Here is a 15,388-nt window from a genome sequence, read left to right on the forward strand (position 1 = left end):
TTATGTGTCTTTGTTTCTTTGTCAGGTGGCTTGCAAAGTCAACCTGGAACTGTTGTTCCAACAGAAATCAAAATTGAAAACAAAGAGAAAGATGAAAATCTGCACGAACCTCCTTCATCAGATGACATGAAATCAGATGATGAATCCTCTCAAAAAGATATCAAGGTTTCTTCTAGAGGGAGAACAAGGTATTTATTTGTATCCAGGAATTAAGTTTCACTTGTGCGTCATGGGTGAGAAAGTCTTTGAAAAATGAAAAGGTGTTAAGTATTAGCTCCAGATACTGTGTTGGGACTTTTCTGTAAATGTCTTTTAGTTCTCATAGCATACCTAAAAGATAGGCATGTGAAGTCAATTTCAAAACTGTAGTGTAAGTTTTCCCTTATACTATTAATAGCTTAGGATCTATGTAAGCTTACCCTAAGATATGTAAGTAGGGTCTATAAAAAGGGACTACATTGCTCACCGCTGTACTTAGAGTTATGTTTGAGGATAAAACAAACTATTTAGCTATTTTGTGCTGGTTATCACAAATAGTCTTTTGAACTCTCAGGCATCACTACACAAAAGTAGCATAGGAAGAAGAAATCTGGTTTTTTCCCATCTTAAACTGCTTTGCTAATTCCAACTTGCCTGGTTTTCATTGTTGTTATTGTTGTTTTTGCTGCTGTTTATTTATTTATTATTATTATTATTATTATTATTATTATTATTAAAGCACCGTGAGAAATAGAGTTAAAAACTTATTGGTAGTTTAGTTTCAGGTATACAATGTACTAACACCCATCATTTCACTAGTGTTTTTTTTTTTCTGCCACCAATTTTCCCAGTTACCCTCCTGTTCCCCCATCACATGCGAACCCCAGCCTACCTCCTTAGTGGACACTTTTCTTCTCTCTTTCTCTTTTTCCCTTTAAGGCACCGTGGTTTGCAATACTGTTACTAAATGGGATGTCATGCATATCACTTTCAATTCCCACTTCTTTCAATTCCCAGTTCTTGTCCAGAGTGCTCATTTTCAACTATTATTGTCATAGTAATTCTTTCTCTGTCTTAACTGCACTCCCCCTTTCATTTCTATTGTTTTTAAGTATTATTCTCATACTATGGGATTGGATTTATTTTTTAATATCCTGCATGTGTGTAATCATTCTCTGTGTGTCCCTCTCCTTCTGACTTTCAATTAGCATGATCATCTCCATATTTATCCACATAGAAGAAAATTTCATGATTCATTTTTCCTAAAAGCTGCATAATATTTCGTTGTATAAATATACCATAATTTCCTTATCCACTCCTCTGTTCTTGGGCACTTGGGTTGTTTCTAGATTCTAACTTGTGAATAGGAGTTTAGATATTTTTCTGCATTATGTTTTTGTCCCCTAAAGTATATTTCCAGTAGCAGTATTGTTGGGTTGAATGGAAGAGCTCGATTTCTGATTTTTAGAGGGAAGTCCATATTGTTTTCCACAAAGACCGACCATTCTACATTCCCAATGAGGGTCCTTTTCTCCCCACATCCTTACCAACACTGGTTGTTTTGGTGCCGGTCTATGGTGTGAGATATCTCGTTTTGATTTTCATCTCCCTGACAATGTTATAGAGTATTTTTTCACGTGTCATTTGGCCATCTGTATTTCTTCTTGAGGAAATTTCTGTTTATGGTTTCTCCTTATTTTTCAGTGGGGTTGATTTTGTTTTGTTGTTAAGCTCTCCCAGTGCCTTATTCTTTTTAGATATTAAACCCTTATCTAAGTATTGGGTGCTAGGTGAATAATTTCTCCCATTCTATTTATAGCCTTACTGAAGTAATACCATGTCCCATTCATTGACTTTTTTTGTTTGTTTGTTTTTGTTTTTGGATCACACCAGGCAGCAGCACTCAGGGATTACTCCTGCCTCTATACTCAGAAATCGTTCCTGGCAGGCTTGGGGGACCATATGGGATGCCGGTATTCAAACCAGTGTCCTTTTTCATGCAAGGCAAATGCCCTACCTCATGCTATCTCTCTGGCCCCTTCATTGACTTTGACTTTTGTTTGTTTGTTTGTTTTTGGGCCACACCCAGCGATGCTCAGGGGTTACTCCTGGCTGTCTGCTCAAAAATAGCTCCTGGCAGGCACGGGGGACCATATGGGACACCGGGATTCGAACCAACCACCTTTGGTCCTGGATCGGCTGCTTGTAAGGCAAACGCCTCTGTGCTATCTCTCCGGGCCCTTCATTGACTTTTTATCTATGGCTGCTTTCACATTACAGTCACAGATTTGAATCATTGCAGCAAAGACCAAAGGGTTTACATAGCTGAAAATATTTACTGTATTGCTCTTTATAGAAAGCAATAGGAGTTGGAAAAACAGTACAAGAGGTAAGGCACTTGTCTTATATGTAGCTACTCTGGCTGCGCTGGTACTTTCTGTGTTCCCTAAGTACCACCCTTGTGGCTCACAGTTTCATACCTAAGCTTCCTGGAAAAAATAACAGCACTTTCAATATTTGTGTTATAGTTACTGTTCTTGTGATGGTAATTTTACATGTATGTGATACATTTGCTTTTATGAGCACTAAACGAGAATCTTTTGACACTGCCACTACTGAGTTTGTCAGTGTAGAGATGTCACTGATTTTTTCAGATGTGACACAGAGACCCGAAATATTTTAAAAAATGGTCCCCAACCCATACTCAAGACAGATCAGCTTCTGGTGGGATCTTTTTTTTTTTTTTTTTTTTTTTTTTTTTTTTTTTTTTTTGGTTTTGGGGCCACACCCGGCAGTGCTCAGGGGTTACTCCTGGCTGTCTGCTCAGAAATAACTCCTGGCAGGCACGGGGGGACCATATGGGACACCGGGATTTGAACCAACCACCTTTGGTCCTGGATCGGCTGCTTGCAAGGCAAACACCACTGTGCTATCTCTCCAGGCCCGTTCTGGTGGGATCTTTGCCATTTTATGGAAAATTCTGATGAGGACCCTCATTTGGAAACCTTTCTTCGGCAGTCACAGAGTTGGTGATTCTCTGTCATCAAAGGAGTACTGCATGGGGGAGAGCATGGGATTTTGGACCATACCTAGCAGTGCTTGTGGGCCACTCCTAGCTTGTTGCTGAGCTGTTGCTCCTGACATTTATCAAGGGATCATTGCAGTGTCAGGGATCAAGATTGGCCCTGTGCATGCTTCAAACTATCTCCTGCCTCTCAAAAGAATTCTCCTTGAAATTTAATTAGTAAAAATCTACTATGAATGATTTTTAATCCACTTTAGTCAGAATTAAAATTATTAATAAAAAATTTAAAAATATCAAAAAAAATTTAAAAATATCGGGGCCAGCGAGGTGGCGCAGAGGCAAGCTCTAGCCAAGGAGGGACCGCAGTTTGATTCCCCCGGCATCCCATATGGTCCCCCCAAGCCAGGGGCAATTTCTGAGCACTTAGCCAGGAGTAACCCCTGAGCATCAAACGGGTATGGCCCGAAAAAAAAAATATCTAGTGTAAAGTTTTGTTTAATTGAAATTCCCTCGGCAATTGAGAAGAGGTAAAAACATCTGTTCTTGGGGCCAGCGAGATAGCATGAAGGAGGTAAGGTGTTTGCCTTCCATGGTTAAGGACAGTGGTTTGAATCCCGGCATCCCATATGGTCCCCCGTGCCTGCCAGGGGCGATTTCTGAGCGTAGAGCCAGGAGTAACCCCTGAGCGATGCCAGGTGTGACCCCCCCCCAAAAAATAAAATAAAACATCTGTTCTTTGTGTACATTATAATATTTAAAGTTGTTCTCAAGACATTTTTTTCAAATGTCCCTAATTACCTTGTGCATTTTCATTACACAAATTTAGAAAAAGCAGAAAAGTATGCATAACAGTCACAAACTCCGTTGTTGACTATTAGATACTATTTGTTTTTAACACTGCTGAAAAGGGAATATCTTTTGTTGTTGTTGTTGTTGTTGTTGTTGTTGTTATTGAGTTTTGGACCACACCCAACACCAGTCTTGAGGTTATTCCTCTCTCTGAGCTCAGAAATTAATCTTGGCTTGGGCCGAAGAGATAGCATGGAGGTAGGGCATTTATTTGCCTTGCATGCAAAAGGACAGTGGTTTGAATCCTGGCATCCCATATGCCCTTCCCCCCCGAGCCTGCCAGGAGCGATTTCTGAGCGTAGAGCAGGATTAACCCCTGAGCGCTGCTGGGTGTGACCCAAAAACCAAAAATGAAAAAAAAATAATCCTGGCAAACTCTAGGGATGATATGGAATGCTGGGAATCAAACTCGGGTCAACTGCATGCAAGGCAAATGCCCTACCCGCTGTGCTATTACCCCAGCCTTAGGAATCTTTTTCTGTTTGTTTAGATTCTGTGGAGGCTAAGCGGCCCAAGGCACTGGTGCTCAGGGTTTATTTCTGGCTCTGCAATAAGGATTAACTTATGGCAGGACTCAAGAAACCATATATGGTTATAGGATTAAACTGGGGTCAGCTGCAAACCAGATAAATGCCTTTACCCTGTCTCCCAAGGAATATTTTTCCCCACAAGTAGTTTAAATTGGAATTAAGCTGGATATACATTTTGTAGTTCCAACTTTTTTTAGTCAACACTGTGTTTACAAATATTTAACCTATCCCTGACTGTTTTCTGCAATAATTTTGTTTTGCCTTTAGCCAACTTTTTGAGGCTAATGCACATACAATAAAATACCAATATTATGCTTATTGTTTATTAGTTTTTAACAAATATATGTTATATGTTATATATGTTATTAGTTTTTAACAAATGCATGTAGTCATATAACCATCACCATATTAGTATATATTTCTACCATCCAAAGAGTTAATTCAGAGTTAACTCTCTTGATAGAGTTCATGCAGAGACCCAGGTTTGATCCAGCACCACATGGCATTGCAGGAATGATTTCAAATCCCATGGTTATGGCCCAGACACACACAAAAACTCTTGACTTGTGACTTCTTTTATCTGATACTCTTTTCCTGCCCCTAGCACTCTCTGGTCTGCTTTCCATTTTCATAGTTTAACCTTTTTTCAGAATTTCTTCCAGATCTGTTTATGAAGAGTTTTGCTAGTTCAGAGAGATCCTTACTATAATATACTGTGAAATTTTCACTTTAAAATACATGTGACATCATCTAAACTTCTTGACTCTATACGTATTGAGGAAAAACTAGAAAGAAATCGGGCAAGAGATGTAGTACACGGGGTCAGGCACTTCCAATGATACAGCTAATATCAGTTTGATCCCTGGTACAGCATGGTTCCCCAGCACACGCACATGTGTGTACACACACACACACACACACACACACACACACACACACAATGAATTGGAAAGAAATCATGTTAGTGTAGCTACTACCATTGTTACTAAAATTTGTTATTGGTTTTCATTTTTATTTTTACAATTATGTGTGTACTCATAGACACACACACACACACATACACACACACACATATATAAAATGTTAAAGGGAACCTAACAGATATTGTTGTTACTTTGCTTTTCAGCAGTACTAATGAAGATGAGGATTTGAACCCAGAACAGAAAATAGAGAGGGAGAAAGAAAGGCGAATGGCTAACAATGCCAGAGAACGCTTGCGTGTGCGGGATATTAATGAGGCATTCAAAGAGCTTGGCCGAATGTGTCAGCTTCATTTAAAGAGTGAAAAACCCCAAACAAAACTCCTTATTCTTCATCAGGCCGTGGCAGTCATCCTTAGTCTAGAACAGCAGGTCAGAGGTAAGTGTGTTCATCAGAGAGCCATGACTGCTTCCTCAGGAGGCAGACTGTTTCTCTGTCCTCCCGTTGGGGCAAGTGATTTGTGAGTTGTGCTGTTATTTTTGCCATTGTATTATCAGAATCATTTTCTCTATAGTTCTCTCACCTTTGTCTCACTATATTGGTCAGTATCTGTAGGTTCAGTGCTTCCCACAAGCCAGTATTCCTAAAAGAATTCTCTTAAGAAACAAGACAGAATAGCCGGCCTCTGCCTGCTGCTTAGCATTTGTGCTTTCTGCTCCTTTGTTCTTGTTGTTTCTGATCTCAAACATTGTTGCCCTTACCTGTCAGGACCTGTCTTCCCTGTACTTCTCATCTTCCCCATTTCTCAGTACTCAGTTTATTTTATTCTTTCTTATATTTGGGGGGAATGGGGAGTTTGGAGCCATACCCAGCCCCAGTAGTCAGTCCTTAAATGCTACTCCTAGCTCAACCTTCTGGGGATCAAGCCACAGTAGGGTGCATCCAAGATAGACTCCTTTATCCCTCCCTGTATATTTGCTTTGGCCCAGTACTGAGTTTTTGTCTGCTTATCCTTCGGGTCAATACTAGGCCTTACCAGCTACCAAGCTATGATTCTCTCATGGCATTCCCACATATGAATGTCCTTTATATCTATGCCAACATGGTCTCAAAGCTGCTTTGTGACTCTGAATTTAGAATACATGAAACTCTAGTGCTATGCACACTGGCATGCTTGTATATTTGTATGCATATGCATGTTTACTCTTTCACTCTTTCACATATGCCTGTATTCTCTCTTAATCCTTCTTATATTCATGTGTTTTATGTCTTTTTCTAAAATAGGGGTTTATAACATAACTGGAATTATGGATGATAGTAGTATCAGCTAAGTTTACCATACTAGTCTTTTATCTTTTAACTCAGAAGGGGACTCTGAATACCTAGTTTTTAAGACATTTGCTAAAATTTTGAGCTTATACTACAGAAACAAAAGATTATATCAGAGAGCATCAAGATCAAGGATTGAATTTGTTTTTCTTTTTGTTCTTGCTTTGTTTTGGGACCATACTCAGCGGTGACTGGAATTGAACCCAGGACTCCTACATGCATAGCCTATGCTTCAGTCTTTGGCCAGGCCACCAGCCATAGGTTGGATATCTTATGCTTAAAATACATATAAACGGCTCTGAGGAGATAGTACAACAGGCAGGGCACTTGCCTGGCACATGCCCAGCCCAGATTCAATCCCTAGTACCCTATACGTTTCCACAAGTCTCGTCAAGAGTGATTCCTGAACACGTAGCCAGAGCAATCCCTGTGTACCACCAGTTGTGGACCAAAAATAAAAGCGCAAACAAAATAATAAATGTGAAGGAGCCAGAGAGAGAGAGTACAGCAGGGAAAGTTCTTGTCTTGTACGCATCCAACCATAAGGTCTCCCAAGCCCCATAAGGAGTGACCCCTGAGAACAGAACCAAGAATAAGCCCTTGAAAACTGCTACCTGAGCTCTGCCAGGTAAAATCCAAGAACAAAGTAAGTAAAATTCTTGTGAAGAAATATAACAAGTGCCTGAGAGAAAGGTGAATGAATAAATAGGAAATTTTTCAGTTCAGAGGCTTTTACGTTTTTTTTTTTCTTTTATGTAGGAGTGCCCAGTACTTCTGCAAATACTCACTTTTATAGTTTTTTCGATCTTGTTGAGAAGTTGGCACATTTCTAATAAAGTGATTTTATTTGGAACTGGTAAAATTCTAGATTAAAAACACAGGTGAGATGTCTCCTGATATATAGAGAATATCAACTTTCTTAACAGTTATTTGTATCATAACTCAGCAGGACACTAAAAAGAAACTAGTAGATTTAACCAAGGCATTTATAAGAATATTTGAGTCAAACATAAAAGAAATGTTATTAGATATTACTATAGATTAGATGAAACCCTGGAAACTAAGTCAAAGCAGAAAATGAAGAAAGCATGAAATGGTCCTTCTGAGTATAAATCTAGGAGCATGTTTTATGCTGAGTTTTTGTGTGAGTATATACACTGTTTAAATGACAATCAGAATGAAAAAGATAGTAGAGATGGTTAATTCCCATAGAAAGAAAGAAAAAAATGAGAAGGCCAAGTATGAGATGCTCTCATCTGTGTGCATAGAGGAACAAACCAAGGGTATAAAGTGAGGGTGACTGCACCAAAACCTGTCAGTCAACAAACAATGGTGGGGGGTGGGGATCAAATGGACAAGAGGTGATAGAAGACAGTGGTGGAAGGTCATGGGCACTTCTCTGGAATTGCTATGCAGTAACTTTGTTCACCAGTACTTATACATTAGAACACTAGTATAACTAATAATTTTTAAAATAATGGCAAATTGCTTAGTTTCTGCTTTCATAACTACAAACTTGATGATTTTCCCATTTCAGAAAGGAACCTTAACCCCAAAGCAGCCTGCCTTAAGAGAAGGGAAGAAGAAAAAGTTTCTGCCGTATCGGCAGAGCCACCAACCACATTGCCAGGAACCCATCCTGGGCTTAGTGAATCTACCAACCCTATGGGTCATATGTAAACATCAGCCAGGTGAGTATGTCTAAAAGGGAAATACCTAATTTATCCTAAATGAGATGAAATCTTTTAATAGTCTCCCTGAGAACAGTCATTGTATGATAATGGTCTTATACAACTTAAAATTCAGTAGTATGCCATGCCACATTATTATTTTCATAGGAGTGATAGTATCCTGTGATAGATTAAGAATTTAGGAGTCAGGGCCCGGAGATGTAGCACAGCGGTGTTTGCCTTGCAAGCAGCCGATCCAGGACCAAAGGTGGTTGGTTCGAATCCCGGTGTCCCATATGGTCCCCCATGCCTGCCAGGAGCTATTTCTGAGCAGATAGCCAGGAGTAACCACTGAGCATCGCCGGGTGTGGCCCAAAAACAAAAAAAAAAAAAAAAAAAGGAGGCAGGGGAGATAGCATGGATATAAGGTGTTTGCCTTTCATGCAGAAGGTTATCGGTTCGAATCACGGCGTCCCATATGGTCCCCCATGCCTGCCAGGAGCAATTTCTGAGCATGGAGCCAGGAGTAACCCCTGAGCACTGCTGGGTGGGACCCCAAAAAAAAAGAATTTAGGGGTCAGAGCTAAAGAGAGAGCATAGCAGGTAGCATGGCTTGCCTTGCACACAAATGACATGAGTTGATTCCCAGTAAATCAGGAGTAAGCCCTGAGTACTGAACAAAAAGTCCTGTTCTGAATTATCATATATACTTGGTCTTTTGGGGCCATGAGGAAGCCCCATAACCTGCTGTGCTCATGACTTACTCTAGGCTCTGAGTTCAGAGATCAAGCCTGGCTGGCTTGGAGGACCATATGAGATGCTGAGTATCAAACCCAGGTCAGCCGTGTGCAGGGCAACTCCCCACCCACTATATTATCACTCTAAGCCTGGTCAGTTATTTTGATCCAAGATAGTAGGATGTCTTATACACCAACACACACTTTTACTGCCTACTTTTATCGTTCTACTCAGAGTATTGAAACCAACATCAACCAGTTTTCTGTTGATTGCTTACCACTTCCTTTTTCACTAACCCTTTATATTGCTTGCTGTCATTTGAGTTTGTAATGTTTGTATTATGCAGGTGCTTCATCTTTTTAAGTTTATCTTACATAATCTAAGGTCGTTGAAAGACTTTAAAAACATTCTTTGTGTAGAACCAAATGCCCTTCCTAGGAGTTTTCTGCCCAAGTGATCATATATTATTTGATCATCATTTTCCTTTTTTTTTTTTTCATCATTTTCTTAACTTTATAAATTCACAGCATTGCAATGTAAGTTAAAAAGTTAGTGTTTAGGTGACAGAAGTTGTAACAGTAACATTTTAGTCAGCAGTGCCTTCAGTGGTATGAAATTCTTCGCCTAGGGGCCAGAGTGGTGGGCCATTGGGTGTTTGCCTTGCACGCAGCTGACCTAGGACAGACCGCGGTTCGATCCCCGGTGTCCCATATGGTCCCCCAAGCCAGGAGCAATTTCTGAGCGCATAGCCAGGAGTAACCCCTGAGCATCAATATGTGTGGCCCCAAAACCAAAAAAAAAAAAAGAAAAGAAAAGTTCTTTGCCTCATTTCATCTTTAGGTTAAAATCAATAAAGATGGAGCTGGATAGAAGTGGACAGCAGATGGTGCCTTTGCTTTGCACAAAACTAACCAGGGCTTGATCCCAGCACCACATGGTTCCCTGAGTATTGCCAATAGTGAGTCTTTGAGTCTAGAGCCTTGAGTAAGCCCTGAGCACCCAGCCAGGTGTGGCCCAGCCCTCCTTCACCCGAAAAAAATTTTAGTTGAATTGTAATGCAGTATGGAGCAGGAAAAAAATGCTAGTTTCATTTTATGAAAAGAGCAGTCACAGTCTTCTGCATATCTATGTTCAACTCTGTTTTTCCCTTGTCGGTCTATAGTTTTACCATTTTATTCCTTTTAGTCTCTCTGTAGTTCTTTTTTCTCAGCTTTCTGTGTCTCTCTCTTCCACTTCTCTTTCCTTCCTTTATTTTTTGTTTGTTTGTTTCTTGATCTCAAACTTTTTTCACCTCTCTCCCTTAATAAAGAAATTTAACCCCACATGAATTAAAATTAAACTTGAGGGGCCGGAGATAGCATGGAGGTAGGGCATTTGCCTTCCATGCAGAAGGACAGTGGTTCAAACCCTGACATCCCATATGGCCCCGTTGTCTGCTAGGAGCGATTTCTGAGCAGAGAGCCAGGAGTAACCCCTGAGAGCTGCTGGGTGTGACCCAAAAACCAAAAAAAAAAAAAAAAGATTAAAAATTAAACTTGAAGTAGTTTCACTTGTCAAATGAGTTCAAGAATTCTTTTTTTTTTTTTTTTTTTTTTTTGGTTTTTGGTTTTTGGTTTTTGGGCCACACCCAGCGATGCTCTGGGGCTACTCCTGGCTGTCTGCTCAGAAATAGCTCCTGGCAGGCACGGGGAACCATATGGGACACCGAGATTAGAACCAACCACCTTTGGTCCTGGATCGGCTGCTTGCAAGGCAAACACCCCTGTGCTATCTGTCCGGGCCCTAATTCTTTTTTTTTTTAAGGTGAGGCAGCTTCAAGGTTATAAGATATGCAGTAAATGTACTTTGTTACATAAGATTTTAAACACTAGTGTTTTGTTTTGTTACCTTTAATAGACCTTGAAAAAGGTTGCTGGCTCCTTTAAAGATGATTATCATGCTTCACCTGTAGATCTGACTTTATCTGGATTCTTTATGGAACTAAATAACAAATTTAAACCAGCAAGTCACTGAGCAACAGGAAGCCTTTTGAGAAAATCAAAGTGGCTGATAAATGACCACAGAATGACTGACTTTAAAAGCAGGACAGTAAGCTAGAAGAGCCAGAGCTTATACCTACATGCATGAAGCCTTAGGTTTTATCCTCATCCTCAGCACTTGTGGTCTTCTGAGCAACATTAGATGTGAACCCTCCCTGTCAGCACTGCCAGAACCAATCATCTAAAAATCAGGCCTGTATTATTAAACAAAATTATTGAACTGAGTACCAGAATTGGCCTCTACATTTCCTGATAATTTCTCTCCTCCCTACACCCCATCCAACCTACTAAAAATATTTGTCTGGGGCCAGAGAGCATGGAGGTAGGGATTTGCCTTGCATGAATAAGGATGGTAGTTCAAATCCCAGCATCCCATGTGGTCCCCCAAGCCTGCCAGGAGCAATTTCTGAGCCTAGAGCCAGGAGTGACCCCTGAGCGCTGCCAGGTATGACCCAAAAACCAAAAAAAAAAAAAAAATTGTCATGAAATGACAGATCAGGTAGCTCAAATAACTCTCATAGTAACATAAATAATTTTCCTGTAAGATCACTTACTTTAAAACACTGAGTTTATTATTTAGGATGCAAAGATACTATTCTTCTAAAGCTATTTTTATTTTAAATGGAAAAATTAATGAACGAGGACTCTAATAGAGCATATATTTCCCATGTGTGAAATCCTAGGTTTGATTTCCAACACTACACACATTTTTTTTTAAATCAGTTGGAAATATAGCTATCATTTTTTTCTCCCACACCAGCCTGTGCTTAGGGCTCAGTGGATCATATGGAGCTCCAGTGAGTAAACCCAGGTTGGCGGCATATAGGACATATTCTCTACACAGGCCCTTAAAGTTAAAAAAAAAAAAAAAAAACCCGATGACACTTAAGGATTACTTTTTTTTTTTTTTTTTTTTGGTTTTTGGGTCACACCCGCCAGCACTCGGGTTACTCCTGGCTCTACACACAGAAATTGCTCCTGGCAGGCTCTCGGGGACCATATGGGATGCCGAGATTTGAACCCAGGTCCATCCTGGGTTAGCCGCGTGCAAGGCAAACACCCTACCTCTGTGCTACCCCTAAAATAAAAAGGTTTTAAATAAATATATGGGAAAATATTGTAGCTCAGAAATGGGGACTGGTGTGGGTACTTCCCTGAGGAGCTTGTAGTAAAGTGAGATAGCCATGACTGTCTCATTTTATAAATGAGGTAGTAATGATGAATACAGCAGTCATCATGTGTGCAAACATGGTCTCTCTACTAGGAAATGAATCACGTTTAAATTAAAATATCACTAAAAATTAAGATTTGCAAAATGCCACAGCTGAACTATATTTCTATAGGTTATGAAGTATCTTTATCTCACTGCATATTATCAGTTACATCTTTTTTTTTTTTTTTTTTTTTGTGGTTTTTGGGTCACACCCGGCAGTGCTCAGGGGTTATTTCTGGCTCTAGGCTCAGAAATTGCTTCTGGCAGGCACAGGGGACCATATGGGGCGCCGGGATTCGAACCGATGACCTCCTGCATGAAAGGCAAACGCCTTACCTCCATGCTATCTCTCCGGCCCCTATCAGTTACATCTTAAATAGAATAAACTCATTCATAAGTCTTTTAACATTTTAATTTAATGCGAACTCTGGTATAAATGAAGAATGTCAAATGTTGTTCCTGGAGAAGTATGTCTTTCTACTAGTAATGTCCTAATTAATTCTCTTCTTTCCTCGGCTCTTGCTGGCACAGTTCCAGAGTCCTCAATAGGCTAGATAGAAGGTGACCTCTCCTCAGAGGACTTGGACAACTCAGAGTTTCTGAAGACACAAACCTGATAGAGGGAGAAGGAAAAAAAAAACAAAACACTTGAAGCAAGAACTCAAATGATATTTACGATCAAAGCCACTGGCCGACACTTCCATCAGAAGTGAAGATAGAAAGCTCATCAGATAGAAGAACATCAGCCCAGGAGATGTTTGCAACACAGTGTTGGTTGCAAGCGGTGTCGCTTCTGCACAATCAGAGACTGTCTCGATCTCTCCACTCACCGTGGAAGTTGCCTTGTGCCTAAACTGATTTGACAAATGCATTGTAACTACAAATTTTATTTATTGTTATGGAACTGTAAGGTCTACATATAAAGGGAAAAGGTTAATGTGGAAAGCTGATATACACTCAGCTGATGCCAGCATTCGTCAAAACTGTTCACATGCAGAGAACAAAGTAGTGACAACCATTGGCCCTTAGCATTCCCGGCATACCTGTTAGTGTCTTAAAGGGAAGGGAAAAGTCTTCTGTTGCCCTCTCCTATCCTTTGCCATATGAATAGTGTTTTCCATGAAATAAGAAAATATTACTTGGTATAGCATATCTCTCTCATTTTTATTCATTGATTTTAATTTTCTCTCTGTGGGTTAATGTTGTATTTGGTCTATGAATCAAAAATAGTTTATGGTCACAGCCCAACACTTTGCCTATTTACTTTACAAGGATAAGCAAAGACCATCTGTGACCATAGCTTAGGTAAGATTTTAAAAGGGGAAATTTTGTCCCCTAGATTTCTCCCCAGATAAACACTATTTTATTTCTAATAATAACCAAGACTTTTCAGGCTTCTAGGTTTCATAGAAAAGCTTGTAAATGTAAACTAAAAGAGAAAAAAATCTTTTTAGAAATTGCTTTGTTTTTCAAGAAGTACTACATACCTATAGTACTTGTAAAGTGTTAGCTATGAGTAAGCACAAAACAGATTTAAAATATAAAGATTTTTCAGACTATTATGATGAATATAAAAAAAATCCAAGGCTGGTAGTTTGATAAATGAGCACACCACTCTGAGGCTAGTCACCTAATAGAATACAAGAGCACTGGTCACTGTGTGTCCTTTTTCTAGCCTTTATTTCTCTATCATTGGATGGCTGTCCAGTGGGGAGGAATTCAGTGGGTGAGTCAATCGATACAAACCATCTGCCTCTGTCCCAAGAAGATGACCAGATTAGCATTAAACCAGTACTTGCCAGCCCATCTTAATACTGTGTGTTAAGGCACCTGTCTGTCTCTAATCTTCAAGAGTTGTTTTATAAGGTACCTTAGTCACTTTGAACTTCCACGAAATCTGTCTTCCAACAGCCCTGGGAGAGAAAAACATGCTAAATAAGGTTGTCTTGGCTTGATAGTTATTTAGAGCCAATATCAATAATGGCAATCAGTACACAGAAGGAAGGACCCAAATCATTCTGTAACTTAGAAAATTTCTATTAATTTGCGAAAACAAAAACAATTATGACAGAACCTTAGATCCTCCAATCACAATGATTCCTAACAAATCAGTCTTTTGTAAACTTAGTGGACTTTTTTGTTCTTTTCATTTGCATACATGCTCCAATTACATCTGACTCTATCCGTGGCCTTGTTCTTCATTTCAGTGTTAATCAGCTAAACAGAAGTTGTTGCTTATGATGTGTGAGTGAACGTATGCCACTGCCTGGCCTTTCTCCTTCTGAGCTTGTTGTCTTTTTCGCTATATTAGACTTTGCAGTATGCCCAGAAGCTTTCCTTCATAAAATAGAAAGAAAAAAACATTTGGCTTATTTTTCACTGTAGCTAGTCTTTTATACAATAATCTTGTAAGAAAATTTCTTGAATTCTAAATATTACTCTTTCTAGATTTTTGAAATCGAAAAGTTTTCAGTAAAAAGTTTCTTACTTTATTTTATTATATTAGGTAGTAAAAATGTAGGGTTATTTACCATAACCTGTTCATTAATATCAGAAATTTACAATAGCATTTTAAGACCATAGTAGGATTCTAGCATACCGTGTAGTACCTATGGAGTATTGTAAGAGCTAATTGTCCGAGATGAATTGCTTCTCATCTTGTTCTCCAGTTTCCATTGTCAGTTTATTGCAGATTTGTATCCTGTGTCAAATTCAAGGTATTATCGATGAACCTTTTCAACCAGCAGCAAGTTCAAAGTTTTTCTGTCGCTATAACAGAAATCACAATATGTATATAACATTTATGTAGCAATAAATGTGCCATCTTTTTTTAATATAGTGAACTAGTGAGTTTTTATATTCCTTTCTCAGAAAATAATACATTTTATTACCTCCATCTCTTTCCTCCCATAAATGCCCAACATTGCTTTTCTTTTTCTGCCCAGTTTTATTGATACATAATTGACAATTAACATTGTGTAATTTTAAGGTGTTCAGTATAGTTGGATCTGTTTCTGCATTGTGAAATGATTACCACACTCAGATGAGTTAACACCCTATCCCCTTACTTAGTAGCTTGTTTTTTTTTTCCTACG

The 15,388-nt window shown here is 39.3% G+C and overlaps 1 protein-coding gene across 2 annotated transcripts in view; it reads left to right on the forward strand.

The window, feature by feature from the left end:
- TCF12 (transcription factor 12) overlaps positions 1 to 13,715 on the forward strand; it is a 332,249-nt gene extending 318,534 nt beyond the window's left edge. For both annotated transcript variants that reach the window (XM_049773639.1, XM_049773640.1), the window contains 4 exons: positions 26 to 188; positions 5,510 to 5,742; positions 8,171 to 8,324; positions 12,825 to 13,715. In XM_049773639.1, coding sequence (XP_049629596.1) covers positions 26 to 188; positions 5,510 to 5,742; positions 8,171 to 8,313 — 539 coding nt within the window. In that variant the 3' untranslated portion in view covers positions 8,314 to 8,324; positions 12,825 to 13,715. The remainder of the gene's footprint in view (positions 1 to 25; positions 189 to 5,509; positions 5,743 to 8,170; positions 8,325 to 12,824) is intronic.
- Positions 13,716 to 15,388: the final 1,673 nt, after the last annotated feature.

Source organism: Suncus etruscus, chromosome 5, assembly GCF_024139225.1.
Source record: "Suncus etruscus isolate mSunEtr1 chromosome 5, mSunEtr1.pri.cur, whole genome shotgun sequence".
Taxonomy (NCBI): domain Eukaryota; kingdom Metazoa; phylum Chordata; class Mammalia; order Eulipotyphla; family Soricidae; genus Suncus; species Suncus etruscus.